This window comes from Benincasa hispida, chromosome 5 (assembly GCF_009727055.1).
Source record: "Benincasa hispida cultivar B227 chromosome 5, ASM972705v1, whole genome shotgun sequence".
Classification (NCBI taxonomy): domain Eukaryota; kingdom Viridiplantae; phylum Streptophyta; class Magnoliopsida; order Cucurbitales; family Cucurbitaceae; genus Benincasa; species Benincasa hispida.
The window spans coordinates 10,700,071-10,719,945 of NC_052353.1; the positions used below are offsets into that span (position 1 = coordinate 10,700,071).

The 19,875-nt window shown below is 32.6% G+C and overlaps 1 protein-coding gene across 1 annotated transcript; it reads left to right on the forward strand.

Annotated features, from left to right (window-relative positions):
• Positions 1–3,428: 3,428 nt before the first annotated feature.
• Positions 3,429–4,058, forward strand: LOC120077210 (pupal cuticle protein Edg-91-like). Its single transcript, XM_039031114.1, has one exon. The coding sequence runs from the start codon at positions 3,429–3,431 to the stop codon at positions 4,056–4,058; it is 630 nt and encodes a 209-aa protein (XP_038887042.1).
• The last annotated feature ends 15,817 nt before the right edge of the window (positions 4,059–19,875 follow it).

Here is a 19,875-nt window from a genome sequence, read left to right on the forward strand (position 1 = left end):
CGATATCTTTAAAAGCCAATGCACTATCTTAGCTAGACAAGTCTACTTTACTCCTTTACAAGTAAAAAGTTAGAGAGATATTGATATAACAATAAAAAAGAAACTATTGGAGCTTACATTGGTATGTGAAAAAATAATATTTTTTCCCCTTTAATTTACTTCCCACATAATTAAATTACAACTACCATTTTCTTTCCAGGAACGATTTAAAGTTGAAGGTCACGAGGCTTCTGTATTACTTCAAAATCACCAATCTTATAATAATTGGAGAGACAGTTTAAAGAAAAATTGGTTATACAAATATGATACAGTTGTAGAAGCTTTAGCAAATATTCCATCAAAAATTATAAGAGAAGATGCAGAATATCTTTCAATGTTGTAGAAGTTAACTGAATATCAGGTTGTATTCTAATATCTTTTTCTTGTACATAAAAAAGGTTGTGCTTATTAATTTATTTTTTATTGATACTCTAACTCTGCATTTGAAATACAGGAGATGTGTGAAAGAAATCAAAAGAACCGTACGAAATTAAATGTATATCACACATGTAAAATTACAACAAAGAGTTGAAAAAGAGGTAATTAAATGAAAAATTACATAAGCTTCTTTTAATTTAGTAAAATTATCTAATGTATAATATTTGTCACTTAATCAAGTTCGATTCACTAATGAAGAATTCATTAAAATGGTAAGTACAGAATAGTGGATGATATTATTGGTTAGAGTTTGAGTAAGGGTCATTAATTTATCATTCTGTTGCTTTGGTCTAGAAATGATTGATTCAAAGAAATCTCCTTAATTTTATGTTTGGATTTGAACTTGGATAGAATTTATGTAGTATATAAATGTTAGTTTTGCTTTAGAATCTTCCAATTTGGAAATATCTAACCATACTAAGTTGCTGCTGTGATGGGATAAAGAGAAGCATAGAACACATTAGCTTTTAGTGCTTTTTCTAAGTTTTTGTAAGAAAATTCTTTGTTGATCTTGTTCTTTTTCTTGTTTCTAACATGTTAGTTAAAAAACATTTGAATTGAAATGGAGAACACTACCAATTGGATCGAATGATGGTCTATTTCTTGTCCAATTATATTATACAATACAATTACACCCATTAATAGTCAAAAGTTGTGTTAAAGTTAATATATTTTGTTAAGTCATCAATGTTTATTTTGTTGTAATTAAGTGCAAATCGTTCTATTAATTTGAATGATAGAGTATATTTCAATGATAATTATATAGGAAACCTTGATGTTGCTAGATGATGTATAGATTTTCATGAAGTGACATGTGTTTCTTGTAAACACTTAAATTTATATGTGTTAGTTTTGAATTATAATATGTAAATTTGTATTTGTAGTCGGAACTTAAATCATATGCTTCTCAAGTGATCAATGGTATACTTGACATGAACGAGGATGAGATTCTCGTATGAGTATTTGGACCAGAGAAACATGGGTGTGTTCGTGGTTATGGAGTAGATGTTACTCCTTCTGAGTTGTTTGGATCATCGTCTACTATACGCGATCTTGAACGTCGCCTCAATGATTCCAAACAACTGCTTCAAGAATCTGAGCGACAAAGAAAAGAATCTAAACAACAGAGAGTGGTTGAGGTAGAAGCACTTAGGCATCAAATAAGCGAATTAGAAAATCGTTTTGAGGATAGATTTCAAAAAATGATGGCAGAAATGTGTAAAAAAATTTGTTTCTAGTTGATTGATTGTAGTTTGATGTTATAAAATTTAAATAGTCTTTTGATGTACTTTTATGACATATAAGTTTACTTTCATCCATGTCATTATTCTTTTTTTCTAATATATTCTTATGCTTTGTAATTCATGGTATTATATGTGGATGAATTAGTCAAAACAACGTTCCGATATTTGTCAATAAATGTGCTAAAAGGTTTTATAAGAGAATTTTCGAAGGATATACAATTGTTGATAAATAAGTTTTCACGAAGGTTTTAAAATTTTTAAAATAGCATAATAAGCCTTTAAAAATAATGAAAACCTTCGGAAAAAGATCACTTGATAATAGACAACTATCGATAAATAATTTGACAATTATCGAAGATATATAACTTTTGAAAAATAATACTTTTCAAATGTTAGTAAACCTTTGAAAAAGTGTTTTCGATGGGATCTATTTCGACACTTTTCAAAGGTTAAGATAACCTTTGAAAAAAGATGATCGAAGGTATATTAAATATTTTTTCAAAGGTTTTGACTTTCGAAAAATGTCAATTTTCATGTAGTGATCATTTTTCGAGCTCAGTTAAACTCTTATTTCTAGAATCAACCTTCCAGTTTATTTCTTGAAAATTAACGAGGCATGAAAAAACACTAATTGATTACTTCTAAAAGTATCCCAAACTATCCTGTTGTCAATCAAGAACCAGGACTTCCTTTAGAAATAATCAACAACCTTTAATAAAATACATCACTCCCGTGTTAGATACTTTGTTAGCTATGCAACCTGAAGTCGAAATTCATGTTTTATTTTCTAACCTTCAACTTAAATTACAAATCAGTTAATACTTAGTAAGAGTATTAAAAGCATTAAGAATAGATTGCATAAATATACGTGTTGCGACATAAAAACATCCAAAAACCTTAGTGTCAGTTACTTCGAGAATATTATTATCCAAGCAAATTAATCTCTCTAAAAACCATGAATCCAACCTCAAATTATGGCTTGATTCAAAACTACTTCAAAACTATAATCAAAGACTCCAAGGTAGAACGCGCCAAAATGCTCTTAAATCTTACCAATGGAAAACACTTCAAAAGTCCCCAAAACTCAAATCTAGTAAATCAACACATTATGGGCAAGTCCATCATCGAGAACGATGAATCCAGATAGATGTTAACAAGCTAACTAAATTGGAATTAACACAAAATATAATTGAGTTTAAAGGATTGTATTTTAAAAGACTAGAGACATTAACATATCAACTTTTGATTAATTAGGCATTGATATATGAATTAGTTGGGACACATAATTGAAAACTCTCAAGCGCATAGAGATCCAAATTAAATTTCATTAATCTAATAACATGCGAAACATGAAGCAAAAATTGGTAGATGAAGTTTGGATTTGAAGGGAAATGGTTGAGAAGAGAAATGTGATGTTGATACAACTTAGAATATGAATTGCATCAAAAGCAATGAGTGGAGATGACAGCTTAAACGCAATGATTTTGTTAAATGTTGTATGTAAAATTGAAAGGCCTAATATAGATTCTGGGCCACTCACCTTTCTCTCTTTTGCATGCATCTCAACCACTCTCCTATATATATATATACCTCTTCCCTCTCTTTTTCCCTCGTCATTCTGAGCATCCACATGCATCCACATGCAAAATGGCTTCTCATAAACTTTCTTCTCTTGTATTCTTCTTTTTATTAGGTATTGGGATTTCTATGGCAGCCAGATCTCTAACAACTTTTGGTGAAGGAGAATATGGTAATCCAAGTAGTTATGTAAGAGAAAATGGTGTTGAAAGCTATGGTGGTGGATATAATCCCAAAGATTATCGATATAGAAAATATAATAATGATTATTATTGGGGTCGGGGAAAGTGTGATCAAGTGGGTATTGATTCTGGTTATGGTGTTGGAAGATATGGTAGTGGATATAATCCTAAAGGTTATGAATATGAAAAATATAATAATGATTATTATTGGGGTTGGAGGAAGTATGGTCGTCAAGGGTGTACTGGTTCTGGCTATGGTGTTGGAGGCTATGATGGTGGATATTATCCTAAAGATAATGAATATGGAAAATATAATAATGATTATTATTGGGGTTGGAGAATGTATGGTCAAGGAGGTATTGGTTCTGGTTATAGTGTTCCTAGATATGAAACTGGAAAAGGTAAATATAGGGATTGTGATTATGTAGGTGGTCGAGGAAAACGTGGAGGACCATTCAAAGAATATGTATATTCTAATTATGGAAGTGGAAACAAAAGTGACATATCGCCTAAAGAATATAATGGTCATCAAAGAAGCAGTGTATATGGTGAAGATTGTACTGGTACTGAATCTTAAGAAACACCTACTCAACATTATCCGGCACACGTGCACACACAAATATAATCATAAATAAATAAAAAGACCATAAATGTTTGTGATAATTTATCCTACTTTGCCCGAAGTACTCGAGAGAATATATTGTGAAAAAAGTATAATATTGAAGTTGGAGCTCTTGTACCTTTTTTCGATATATGTATAAATAATATTTTTCTCTTGGTTGCTCAAACCAATTTGCATGCTTGCCGACAAAGTTTTAGATTTTTTCTTTTCTATTTTATGTCCTTATGTTATTTAGCTTAATATTTGTCATTTGTACGTTGTTTCCTTTAAAAAAATGTAAATAAAATTGAGTCCAACGATAATAATAATTTTTTAAATGGTGGTAAGTTTCTACAGAAACTTTCTAATTTGAACAAAAATTAAGCTCTAACTAATAAATATACAAAATTAAGTCCATGTTACTAATCAATAATATTAACCAATATGCCAAATGGTCAAAAAAATTGTCTCTAATTTTTATTTTTTTTAGTTGAAATAAAAAATTTTGTTATAAATTTGATACTACACAGACTAAATTTTTTATTTCCATAAAAGTTCAAGACAAAAATTGTTTTTTAACCTTATTTTTTTTTCTAAAGTTTCGTCAATTTTGTATTATTGTGTGTTTGAACGAAAATTATTAATAAAACTATTTTTTTACTTCAATGATTTGTTTGGTTGATAATTTGAGTCTTCCACCCCTTAGTCGATGACATATTTATATGTCAGTTGAGCTATAGTCATGTTACATATGAAAACTTATAATATAAAATAAAAAGCACTATACTTAGAGAGATTAATTTGGATAATTATTAGAAATAACACAAAAAAGTTTTCATCTTTTATAAATAACACCGTTCTTGGCCAATTATTTTAATAGCACAACTTGGTGCCATCCTAGTTGCGATTGATACCAAGATTAACAAAATCTTTTAAAAGTGTCATATTTGAACTATCAATTTTGTGTTTGGTGAAAATTCTGAACAGAAAAATCATCACCAAGACGAAGACTAGGACTCACATGACAACCAAGATACAACTTATGAAGTAGAAGTTTTTAAGATTTTATTGTTTTGAATTTCTACCTAGGATATGAAAGTTTGTTTTTAGAGATTTTAAAAGTTCTTTTATTTTATTTATTATTTATTTATTTTGGCGTAAATGTGTGAGAAATTTGTTTTCAAAATCTATAAAAAGGAAATTTAGAATGAACGACTAAAAAACCAAATTGAAAAATATTTCTCACTCATTTAATCTTTCCAAATGGAAATTGACCCAACAAAATGCAAGAACAATTAATAAAAAATTTTACTTTTTTTTTCTCTCTCCATTTTGATGATTCAAAGGTGTTGTTAAAAGAAGTTAAAAGTTTGCGAATAATACCTTTTTGTCTCTAGGTTTTAGCTCTAGTTTCTAATTGATCCTTGAATTTTAAGTGTTACACATTTTATCTTTAAGTCTTGAGTTTTCTTACAAATTTAGTCCCTAAATTTCGAAATGTTATAATTTTACCTTTCAGATTTAAGTTTTGTTTTAATTTGGTCTATGGATTCAAAGATTTTACATTTTTAACCTCAATTTTTCATTAAATACTCGCTTTTAATTATTGTTGTCAATTTCACCTATACCTATGTTAATAAGATTTTTAATATGATTAAAAATAGGTTTAATCTTTTAATTCCCTTTTAATATGATTAAACTGGATTAAATAAAAGATTAAATTTATAACATAAATCACTACAAGAAAAAGAAGCTCTCCCGACGCCTAAATCCATCGTCGAGAGATAGGATCTCTCCCGCCGCTGTAAGGGACCGTCAGGAGATAGGTCCTATCTCCCGACGCGACAAGTTATTCTGGAACTCCCGACAGCATTTGATAGCCATGGGGAAATCAGATCTGGTCTATACCCAGATCGGGAAGCCTCTCTTCTTCCCCAATAACCCAATCTGAAAAACAAACCCTAGCTGACGACGTTCCCCCTCGATCCGTTCGTCGATCGCCTGCCATCATCGCTCGCCTATCGTTGTCCTCGCCGCTCACCTGCCATTCGCGTGCCATCCGCCGTTCACGTGCCTTCACAAGCTCCCGTTTCCTTCATCATTCGCCGTTCTGTTCAGATCTCCAGTGTCCTTTCGATTGTCATTCGTCGTTCGCTCTGATTCAGATCTCCGTTCGCCTTTCGGTGTCCTTTCGATCACCTTCCGGTTCAGATCTCTATTCATCGTTCGGTTCAAATCGCCGTTCGTCATTCGCTCTGATCTGTTTGCCACTCCAGTATCCTTCGTAAGCTTTCAACAGGTTCGCCCACATCTCTTTCATTTCCTTTCTCTTATTTTGCAAATTCAAGCCATTGTTTCATTTCCCATTATTTTGAAATTCGATTACTCTTGCTTTGATTTATTGTCATTTAACATCTATCTCTCTTGTTGTTCTTTAAATTAAATCTAATATTTCTAGCATATGATTTTTTTTTCTTTCTTGTTGCCCTAATTGAGATTGACCCATTTCATTACGTTACAATTTCTGCAATTTGGTGGATTGTGGATGTTATTGTGAATTGTGAATGGTGGATGTTACAATTTCTGTAATTTTGTGGATTGAGTCTTTTTTTTTTTTTTTTTATTTCTTAAGGTTTGGGATTTAGTGACTTGCTTGACTAAAACTAATTAAAAATATATTTCAAATTTACCATGATGTTTGTGTATATGACTAAAACTTCTATTGAAAATTTTATGAACATTTAATCATCACTCTTCTTAAAAGTTATCTCGTGGTCTCTAATGATGAGTATGGATAAGAAACTGGTTTTAGAAGTTGATAATTTTCTTGAGTTTTCTTTCTGAAGCCTAAATTTTTCTTGAGTTCTAATAATTGTATAAAGTAGTTCAGTCTGGCTAACCTGAATCAACTATTCAAGGCAGTACTTGTGAAAGAATTTTCTATTCTCTGTTATAGGATATGACAATAGTGTGTTCATTTGTTAAGAGAGTTTAAAGGGATTCTTCTTAAAAGATAAACATGAAAAGTTTGATATCAAACTGATAACCAGAGGAGTAACTGACGTATGTTATTTAGTTAGTGAGATGTTCGACACATGTATAAGTAAAACGATATATCACATAGTGTTCATCTATGTTAATTCAACTAACTTAACAAAGGAAAATTAAACTCCATACCCCTAAAAACACTTTAATTTTCAAACAAAATAAATAATATTAGGGACAAAAAAAGGGACCCCTTTTACTTATTACTTAATTTTGGACTTAGTTTAGTCTTTAGTCCTTTACAACTAGTACATCACAAAAATTCAAAATTGAAAAGTTTAAGTCCCGTCTAATAACAATTGTACTTAAGAAATATGCAAATCATGGTAAGAAATATGGAAGAAATATGCTTCTGAAAAATGAAAACATGTAATCACATTCCTAAATGCTCATTATTTTTTTTAATATAAATTATACTCCACAGATGTTGTATTACACAAGTCAAATCACCTATTAGAGATTATTTAAAATTTTAAATTCTCTGAACAAACTTGGAATGGTTTATTAAATTAATCAAAATTCATGTTTGATAAAGACTTTGTACTTTGTCCTCTAATACAGGTTATTGTTTTGGATTACAAGTTAGTCAGAAATAGATTTATTTTTAAGGATGAAAAAAGAAAAACTAAGGAATAAGTTATTAGTGGAGTATAGAGAAGGAGTATCCCAGTTTTTAGATATGACAAAGTTTCATGTTAATGATTCCGGACGAATAAAAATGTTCGTGCAAGAATTTTATGAATTCAATTTGGGAAAAATTAGATATCATGGAATGGCCTCTTTTAACATATGGAATATCTCCCTCATACTGTGAATGGGTATATCATGCAGAACCACTAAACTTATCTAGAGGTTTTGAAAGTCATACAACTCATTCAATATACGATGTTGAAGTAGATAGTATAGAGGGTAATGTTGTCGAAGAAAGTGAGATATTGAATCTTATAAACGATCTACAAATTCCAATTGAAAATGAAAATGAAAATGAAGAAGAGATTGAGAATTAAATTTCCTCTAATGGTCGAGAAAGAGATACCATGAACTTATTCGATGATTTATGGACTGAAGCACGTAATGAACTATACCCTAGTTGTTCGCAATTTTTGTCCTTGAACTTTTTAGTGAAGTTGATGCATATAAAAGTTCTTAACGGCTGGGGTAACAAATGTTTTGACATGTTGCTAGAATTGTTAAAAGCAGTGTTTCCAGTTGGCACCGCTATACTTACTTCCTTTTATGAAGCTAAGCAAAAATTGCGTGATTTAGGCCTAGGTTATGAGTCTATTCATGCGTGCAAATATGGTTGTGTATTGTATCGGAAAGAATTTTTAGATTTGCAACAATGCCTCGTTTGTGGTGAGTCTCGGTACAAAGTTAATGATGGCAATGATAAAAAAATACAACATAAGGTATTGCGTCATTTTTCATTGATACCGAGATTAAAACGATTGCTTGCATAAAAAAAAAAAGCACTTCTGACATGAGATGGCATAAAGATAGGAGAGTTGAAATGGAGGATGTATTGCGACATCCAACTGATGCAGGGGGTGGAAACATTTTGATCATAAATTTCCTCATTTCGCTTTAGATCCCCGAAATGTTAGTTTGGGATTAGTTTCAGATGGGTTCAATCCGTTTGGAAATATGAGTACTTCTTATAGTATTTAGCCTATGGTGATAATCCTTTATAATTTGCCCCCTTGGAAATGCATGAAGGAAACAAACTTCTTCATGTCTTTGCTCATACCTGGTCCAAAATCCAAAATCTCCTGAAATGGAAATTGATGTTTACTTGCAGTCGTTGACTGAAGAGTTGAAAGAGTTATGGACAATTGGTGTGCGAACTTATGATTCTGTTAATGGTGAGTTTTTTCAACTATATGCCACCTTATTATGGACTATTAATGACTTCCCTGCATACGGTGACCTATCTAAGTGGAGTACAAAAGGTTATCAAGCATGTCCAATATGCAAAGAAGATAATTCGTCCTTCAGGATAAGAGGAAAAATATCATTTATGAGACATCGACGTTATCTTCCAGAGAATCATAATTGGCCCCGAAGTAGGCAACATGATAGAAAAGTTGAATGTAGACCTTCTCCAGTCATAATGATTGGAGAAGAGATCTTACAACAAATAAATATGTTGAACTTTTCTGTGCTTAGTAAACATCCATAGAAGTAACTTAAAAACAGGAAATGAATTCTAAACTAGACTAAGAAAAGTACTGTTTTCCAACTTCCATATTGGTCCAGACTATTGTTACGACATAAATTGAATTTAATGCATATTGAAAAAAAATATATGCGACAATTTGGTGGGCACATTATTAAATATTGAAGGAAATGTTGGGTTTTATATCCTAAAAACTCACAGTTTGTAAAATGATAAACATTTTCTATTATCAATATACTTGTTATTGATCTCATAAATTGTATGAAAGTATAAATCCAATAAACTAAGACCCATGACTATTGTATGAGTACTTGAACTTTATGTGGAGACATAAGTGTGGATAAGGTTCGAGTAAATAGTCAAAATGATCTATGGTACATGAATGAGGTTGAGTACCTTATTCTGGTAACACCATTGGATGTGGCCTACTCTGTAGTTGTTACAAAGAGTTGTAAAGTGCTATATACGTTGTGATCCTAATTCGTACATGTTATGACATGAGGAGTGGGGGCGTCCTATGCAATGAGTTTGCATAAGATTAGGACCAAGAAATAAGTCACTCTTACTTTATAACGTTGTTTACTATTTAAGACTGACTATTTCACCTAGATGACCTAGGTAACTCGATTCTGTTTATTCGGGATTGTCCTTAGACTTGCATAATTGAGGGTTGGCTCAACAGCATCAGCTCAATAAAACTCCCATTTCAGGGGTAAGACCGGATAGATAGTTGGGGATATAGGGTGCAAAACGAAGTTCACGCCTACCCGATTTAGGGTAGAAGAAAGGTTGTTCTCTCAAGTACTGAATCCAGGTCTTGAACAATGGGTCCCACCCTAGAGTTTGGTTTGGTGATTGGATCACAAATCAGTTGTTCATTAGAGGATCAGTAGGGACTTGAGGAATAAGACGTAATCTCGGGGGTAAAACAGATATTTGACCCAACGTCAAATCTCATATTCCAGGATCTGAAAGCTCGTTTTAATCCATAAATGGATCGATTAAGCTTCAAACTTTTTGCTCTTGACCTTGCTGTATAAACCCTTTTGGTTGAGACATATAGATACTCTCTTCAATATAGCCTTTCAGAAAAGCTGTCTTGACATCCATTTGTCATATTTCATAATCATAAAATGTGGCTATGGACAAGAGTATTCTAATAGACTTTATCATGGCAAATAGAGAGAAGGTTTCTTCAAAATCTAACCCCTCTCTTTGGGTAAATCCTTTTGCCACAATCTAGCTTTGTAGGTCTGTACCTTACTAGCTTGGTCTCGTTTTCTCTTGTAGATCCACTTGCAACTGATGGGTTTTACCCCTTTTGGTTGATCTACAAAATCCTAGACATAATTGAAATACATATATTCTATTTCAAGGTCCATGGCTTTAATCCATTGGTCTTTGATCACATCATTCATTGCTTAATTAAAAGATAACAGATCCTCTAAACCATCATTTGGTATGATGACTTGAGTTTCACTTAAACCCATGTACCGGTCAGGCTATTGCACAACCCTCCCACTACGACGAGACATTCTCAACTCTTGAGAAGGATGTGAAGTATCAGTTTCATCAACAACTGATGGACCTGCTCAATCAATAACTCTTGTTGAAGGACCTGCTCTATCAGCAACTCTTGTTGAAGGACCTACTTGATCAACAACTCTTGTTAATACATTTTTCGTTTCTCTAGACATTTCTTCTATTACTAGCTTACTGCGAGGTTGTGGTTCTTTATATAATCTTCCTCTAGGAAGGTTGCATTTTTCGATACAAATACTTTATCTTCCTGAGGATTATAAAAAAGACCACCTTTAGTTTCTTTTGGGTAGCCTACAAATAGGCATACTTTTGAACGATGTTCTAGCTTTTTAGGATTTTGTACCAATACATGTGCTGGATAACCCCGAATTCTGAAGTAATATAGATTTCCTCTGTGACCTCTCCAGAGCTCGTAAGGTGTTTCAGAAACACTTTTAGAGTGAACCATGATCAAAATATACACTGCAGTCTCAACTGCGTGTCCCCAAAAATAATTTGGTAATTGAGCATAACTCATCATGGAACGAACCATGTCCAACAAGGTTCTGTTTCTCCTCTCTGCCATACCATTCTGCTAAGGTGCGCTAGGGGCTGTGAGTTGAGACTGAATTCCATGTTCTATCAAATAAGTCTGGAATTCTATGTCCAAATACTCAACACCTCGATCCGATCGAAGCGTTTTAATCTTTTTACCTAATTGGTTCTCAACCTCAGCCTTATACTCTTTGAACTTTTCAAAAGTTTTAGGCTTTTGGTGTATTAGGTAAACATGCCCATACCTGGAATAATCATCTATAAAAGTAATGAAATATTCATACCCTCCTCTTACTCTAACATTAGAGGCCCACAAAGGTCTGAATGAATCAGCTCTAGGGGTTCTTTGGCTCTAAGACTTTTTCCAAAAAAAGATCTTTTTGTCATTTTACCCTCAAGACAAGACCCACATGGTGGTAATGAACTATCTTCCAACTTATTTAGATGACCGTTCTTAACCAATCTCTCAATCCTGTTCAGATTTATGTGACCGAGTCTCAAGTGCCAAAGATAGGTATTTAGAGAAATCTTCATATTCTTATGAGTCCCAGCAATTTTAAACATCTCTATGTTCAACACAGCTTTGACCTCAGTTGGTTTTAACATGTACAAGTTATTTTCTAATTTTGCAGAGCAAATCTGTTTATTTTCCATTTTGATGAACACTTCACCGTTTTCAAAATAAACTTTATAATTTTGTTCTAGCAAACAGGAGACAGATATTAGATTCCTTTTTATAGAAGGAATATAATATACATTTTTCAAATAAATATACTTATCTTCTATAAATAACTTCATATCTCCCGCTACTTTGGCTGAAACAATCTCCCCGGTCCCTACCTTAAAGATTGTTTCACCTTCTGTCAACTATCTCTAGGAACTTGTTTCCTGTGAGATAATACATACATGATTAGCGGCACCTGAATCAATTATCCAGATTTTATCGTTTTCTACTAAACATGCTTCGATAACAAGTAAATCATATTTATCTTGTTGTTCGAATTCAGCATTCTCATCTACATAATTCATAATTTTAGATGAGTTGGGAGATAGAGGACAATTCTCTGTTAAAACTCTGTTGGTATAATCAACCACTAGTAATTTGTTTGTTGATTTGATTTTACTGTTATGTACATCGGAAGCGAGTATACTAGAATTCAGCATGCTGATAAAATTCAAACAAATTCTAATTAGCAAATTGTAACTAAATCCAAAGTCATGTTTTAGCAAAATGTAATAATGTACCCATAACCCTTATTTATTTGCAACGATATTTTAGTGAGTCAGAATATGTGCTACCGAGGGGCAATCAGATACTCCTTCACTAAAACAAACAATTTTGACCAAACACTATTTCAAGAATAACTCTTATTCCTACCGTCTCCGGAATAACTTTTATTCCTATAGTCGTTTAGTTATCGTTTTCGGTCAAGATCTTTACTAACAACTTAGTAATTTTTGTAAGTGTGACCCGCCATTTTCAGATCCTATAGGACGGTATGGATTTGCCTTCGAAATAGAAGACAACATCCAAGACGGAACTATAAGACCCTATTCATTTTACTGAAGCCTGTGTTGTTCCGAATCCTATGTTACAACCCTCCGAGGGGATAGCCGTCGCTAAACGACTAGCAAAGGGCCGCCTAAAGCAAACTAGCAGGTGCAACATAGGAATCTCACGGTTCATACTAATGGAAGAGACCATAGGATATATTGACACATATCCTTCACCAACTTACTGTGAACTACTTCCTCCGTTTACCTTGATATTGACTCATACAAAACACTTTCCGAATGGAGGCCACTTCCAGGGTGATACGAAGCATCATATGAATCTCACGGTGTAAACTATGTGGAGATGTGGCAGTTGAAATCTATATATCGTATAATAGACTTATATTTGAACAACTTCCTCTTATTCACCAAAATCTAGATTTAAGATAAAAAATACTTTCCGTAGGGAGGTCACTCCCAGGGTGACACGAAGTACCGCTTAAATCTGGATTGTGAACTCTTAGAGACGTGAAAGCTAAAAATAACATATTATATATGATATTAAATCTCCCACTAAAGTTTTCTAATAACTCTGTCATATAGAAGTTATTAAACTACCACTGAAGTGTTCTATTTGGGTATATTTATACTTAGGTTCTTTTCGGCTAATAAAACAACCCTAAGTCTATGTGGTTTATCCAAGTATAACTCTTATAATTGGATTTTAACCTATGATGTCTAGGTGATAAACCATTTTATTACCTCACATCACTCACGTATGCTCATAAAATTGGTTACCAACGCTCAATGATTCGGCCATAATCCCCAGGTAGGAGGTGTTCTGTAAACAGTGAACTTAAGTACCCCTAGTCTTAGACAGGATTATATACCGGTTGAGTTTGTAACCTATGTTTTATAAGTTTTAACAATTAAAATAGGTGGTCAACCTATGTGAGCATGCAACTGTTGTTTATGGATTTTAAATGTCTAACCCAATTTTATAACAACTTATAAAACTTTAGACATGCTATTCATCCATAACATACTTGAGGCATTCAACATTTAATATAACATTTATATTAAATACGAGAGACCCGAACATGCATATTATATATTATAATAATTATAACATACTTTCAATGCAGTTACATGCTTCCTATGGTGGGATTTTAAATCTAAATGGCATATTATATGCACATACAAGATTTATAACATACATCAAATGCATAAATAATTAAACACATACTGATATGGTTTTAGTTTTGGCAAAAAATAAGCAAACAGAAGCCTAATTATTACAAAACAGCTTCCGTGCCGCTCCTGGACTGCTCGAACTGCCCCAAAACGAACTTAAGTAGCTTGATCCGAACCCGAACCATCTGAATCGGACCAGCCAAGAACCATTCGAAGCTGAACCGGACCAGACCACAAGAGAACCGGTCAAACCGGCAGCCCTTGCACATGTTTAACATTTCACTAAGTCTCATCATTTAGCAATGACGACCATCGTCTAACATTTTGCCAGATCATTTAATAAATGTTGGATCGTTTAGCGTGCGAAGAGGTAAACGATCGTCTAATGCAAACACATAGCATTCAACGCATCGCCCAGCTGCCTCACAAAGCTATGCGATCGCGTAGTGCTATCACATAGCAACTCAACGCATCGCTTAGTTGCCTGACACACTCTTCTATGTGTCAAGAATGCCTGACGCGCTCTTCTATCGCAAAACAGGTCGTCAGGAGTTCTAGAAACTCCTAACGTGCTCTTCTATGCGTCAAGAATGCGTCGGGAGTTCCTCTCCCTATAGATTTTTTCTGGACCAAACTCCCGATGATCCGTCTATCGTCGAGAGAGGATCTCCTGATGCATTTTCTTCCATTTCTTGACGATTTGAGGCATTGGGAGAAGTGCAATTTCTTGTAGTCAATGTCTATAAGAACCTTTGTCTAAGGAAAGAGTAACTGATCACCCTACGACGGTTTTTATCCTGACTCACTAAAGCATCATTGCAAATTAGATGTTACATAGGGTACATTAGTGTTTTTGTTAAAACTTGATTAGTTTTTCATGGTAATAATAATTTGTATCGTTTCAGCAATTTTGAATTATGACTAGCGCTACATTAAACTTGTTAAGTGCTAATAGACTAAATGGCGACAATTATACTAGTTGGAAAAATACTATAAACATTGTGCTGATAATTGATGACCTGAGGTTTGTCCTCGTTGAGGAATGACCTCAAGTGCCTCATGGTGGAGCATTTCGAAATATTCAATATGCATATGAAAAGGCCTGAGTGTACATTTTGGCCAGCTTATCTGAAGTCTTGGCCAAGAAGCATGAAACCATGATCACTGCACGTGAGATCATGGAATCGTTGAGGGAGATGTTTAGACAATCGTCCACACAACTCCAACATGACGCTCTTAAATACATCTTTAATGCCCGTATGAAAGAAAGTGCCTCTGTTCAAGAACATGTTCTCAACATGATGGCCCACTTTAACATCACTGAGATAGATGGGCCTGTCATCGATGAAGCTAGTCAGGTTAGCTTCATTCTGGAGACTCTACCTAAGAGTTTCCTTCAGTTCTGTAGTAACGTTGTTATGAACAAGCTACACTACAACCTGCCCACCCTCTTTAATGAATTACAAACTTATCAATCCTTCATGAAAGTCAAAGATCATAAGGGAGAGACAAATGTTACCACTTCCTTAAAGAAGTTCCACAAAGGTTCAATCATTGGAACACAGTCTATACCTTCTACTTCTGGCACTAAAAAAGTGGAAGAAGAAGAAAGGAGTTCAAGGGAAAGCTAAACCTGTTGCGACCCAGAGGGGCAGAAAAAGGTTGCCAAAGAAATTTGCTTCATTACAATAAGGAGGGACACTGGAAACGAAACAATCCCAAGTGTTGGTGGAAAAGAAGAAAGTCAAACAAGGTAAATGTGATTTCATTAGAGGGATCAATGATACTTAAGAAGTTAGATGTAATTAAAGAGGTAAGATGGTAATTTTGACCCAGTTGTACTTATGAACAATTTGTGAAGGGTCAACACACTGTTGATTAGTTATATCCAATGGACATATAAATATATCTATAGTGCGAAGAGTGCAGCTATCGGTCTTTAGTGGAGTGACCAATAATTAATGAAGGTTGATTAATTTAATTAAAGAGTTTAATTAATTAATCTCGTATAATTGGAGCTTTAGTCTATAGATTCATAAAGTCTCCTTGTTAGCTCAATAAGGATTAATGAGAATCAAATTATTTTTTGATTAATGTGAATTGTTCAAATTAATTAAAGAGAATTAATTGTATGCAATGCAATTAATATAATGTATGTAATACATTATAATATAAAGTTTTAATAAGAGAAATAAATATTTGAATATGATTCAAATGTTGATTATACGAATGTGATTTATATAAAAACTATAGGATAAAATTAGTATGAATATGATTCATATTAATAATATAGGTTATATTGATAGATTATAAATTGTAGATTATATTATATGTGATATAATAAAATATAGGTTATTAATGAGATATATTATATAGTTTAATTATATTAGTTGGTTAATATAATTAAAATTATTTTTGAGTTTTGAATTTAAAAACAATAACTCGGAGTTATTTTGATGGATTGTGGAGTTATTTGGGCAGAAGTTTTTGTACGTGATATATATTCAAGATCTCATAAAGAAGTGTTCTGAGCTCTTTCCTCTCATCTTGCTCCTTAATCTCCTATGCAATTTTCTCTCAAGGAAAAACACATCCTAACTTTCCCTTATATAGAAAATTAACGAACAGAAGCCCACAACTCTCGGTTGATTCTCACCTTGAGAATAATGAGGAAGACATTGTGGTGGTGTCCTTGTTACATTGTTCGTTGTGTTCATGTTGCTATGAACGGGAGAAGTAGAGGAGATTGGTTTGTGATCTTGCTGTAAAGAGGAAACAAAAAGACGGCTCTTCAAGGATATGTGATATCCCTTCCCTTTCCTATTTTCTCAGTAGAAGTATACACCACTCTATTGTTAATCCGGTTGTTTTCATCACTCTGCATATTTAAAGTTCTCTAAAAAAAATTAGAGACACAAGACATCTGCATATTTAAAGTTTCCAAGACATTGATTGCTTCTGCTTTGGGAATTCCATCCCTTCACATTGATATATGGATTAATTGTGATGAATAATTAACTAAAATGGTAAAATGAAATTGAAGACTAAAGCGCATGAAGATCTAATTAATCTCACTTGCAATATTATGTGAACTTCACAACAAAAGATGGACTAGTGTGTCCCACCCTAGGTTGACACATGAGGATGCAACAACTTTATAACAAAGGATTGACTCAACAACTTTACAACAAAAGATTGGATCTTGAAGGACTATTTCCGCATCTCCCTGACCAAATCCTCCCACATTAGGATTACTCGTTAATTGGTAGATGCAATTTGGTTTGAAGTACAATGGTTGAGAAGAGAAATGTGATGTATAAAAATTGGTAGGCTCAAAGGTGGATTTTTGGCTACCCACTTTCTCTTTATTGCATGCTGATGAAAATATCTCTAGCTTTGGATCATCTTGTGTTTACCTACAACTTTTTAGGGTAGAAAAGTCGTTTTTTAGTGAAGACTATCCATATTTTACCTCAAATTTTCGGTTCAATCACTTCCTATTATTACTCAAAGTTGTTTTTATCAAGCTTATCACCCACAAATCAGTCACAACGAACCATCTTAATGCATATAAAAATGAAATACACTCATCAAATCAATTCATTTTATCTTTGGTGAAGATTCACACATCCAATTGAGAGACCACTCCAACACTTCAAGAACAAAAGTTTCCCTAAAAGCTAGGGCTTTATATCAACGTCTATCTATGAGATAAAGTTGCTTGGCGAAATTCTTCTTGAGAGAGGTTGAATCCAGCTAGAGAGAGCACCCTTTGAGTGTGGAAATTGTCATAAAAGTTGAAGAACACCATTTTTTTTCAGATTTCTTAATTGTTATTTTTTGTTTCTTTCTATTCGATTTTTATTCATCTTGTGCTTGTGAATTTTTTGTTAATTAAATCAGTGTTCATTCTTTTAATTATTAACTAAATTCTTTTAGGGATTCAATCTCGTGTATGTTCTAAAAAAGATAATATAGCTTGAGATATTGAATTGCATTGCACCCACACATTACTTTCTTTTTGTTAATTTAAACTTATTACTTAAGTTAGTTAGCTACAAAATTCAGAGGGGAATATAGGACTAAGAACCTAGATATAGGACTCTAAAAGTAACCTTATACATGAGGCACCTCGTAGGACTAAAGGTCTACATATTAGTTATCTAAGTTATAATTAACCGTAGACAAATGTCCGATGACTTAGAATCGATGATGAATAGAAGTTTAACTTAGTTCATAATATAAAGAACAGTGCAGTTGCTGTGGAAATAATATTTGAATGAATATTTTCTATATTAACTTGAGATTTACATACGGAATTTATAGAAAAACGATAATCAAATTTCCTAATTATAGTCTAAATATATGTATATATATATGGTGGCCTAAATATCTCCACCGTTGTAATGTGGTTACCATGTTTAAGTTACTTATCTTAATTACGGGTTAAAACTTGGCTAAATCTCTTGGTTTTCATTATTATTTACGTTTTTATTTTTAAAACCACCATCAAACTATTTTTATTGATTACATTCGAATTCAACTCGAAAACTTTTTCTTCTAAATTTCAATTTTGAAAACAGTCTATTCTCTTTTAGAATGGCTTCTCATAAAGTTTATTCTTCTAATATATATAAATTTTTTTAATTCGGTATTGATATTTCTTTTTCATCTAGAGCTCTAACAACTTTTGGTGAAAGAGGATATGGCTATTCAAGTACCCATGGTGATAGTACTTATGCTTTTGTAGGAGAAAATGGTTTTGGAGTGTTGATGGTGGAAATGGTTGTGGTATGATCCTAAAGCATATAGATATGGAAAATATGAGAATATGGTGAAAAACAATATACCTTAAATACAGTCATGCTAAACATCTTTTCTTAATAATGTTAAAAATCTACCATAATATACTAATTTGAACAAAAATTAAGCTCTAACCTACATAAAATTAAGTCAATGAAACCAATTCATAAAATCAACCCTTCAACTAAAGGTCACAGAAATAATATCTTTAGAGGACATTTGGCCCATTGAGTGGAGTTAATAAATCTAAGGTTAATATGCTGGAGTTAGTAAGTTTATGTTCGAAGAAGTAAAGTTGTAAGATTGAATTCTTCCATAATTGTGAAAGTGGATAAGAAAGCAAGAAAGTAGAGATAGAAGAGAATATGAATTTTGTGATAAATGTGATAAGTATAAAAAAATTGAAAAAATGAGATTAAGTATGTAAGTTCATTAGTGTTGACTATTGAAATTGAGTTGTTTACACTAACTTAAAAGTTGATTGGTCAAACAACCTTTTATTTTTTTAATTTTTTCCCAAAATTTTGTTTATTTTTGTATTATTATCCATTTGAAAAAGACATATATTATAGATAAGAACGAAAGACTTCTTTTTATTTAAACAATTTGTGAAGTGAGATGTTTTATGTTATTCGAATCATTTTTTTCAGTTTACCTCTCGTTTTATGTTAGTTGAGTCATCTTTCTCAGTATAACAGCTATTGAGCTGTAAGATCAAACCTTCTTATCGTTGAACCAAGCTTGGGAAAAAAAATTATACTTATTTAAATGTAAGTTATAAAATATTCATCAAGTTTAATATTCAACTTAATAGTAGTAACTAATTAAAAAGTGATAAGATATTCTCCATGTGTTTCACAAAATTTGAAAACACACAACGTAAAAACACACTAAAGAAACTGAACCCCCATTGATTTGTATGAACTGTTTGTGTTTATACTAAAAGAAAAACCAAAACAAATGAATAAAGAAAAGGAAGAAATTGATGAATTGTGAAATGGGTAT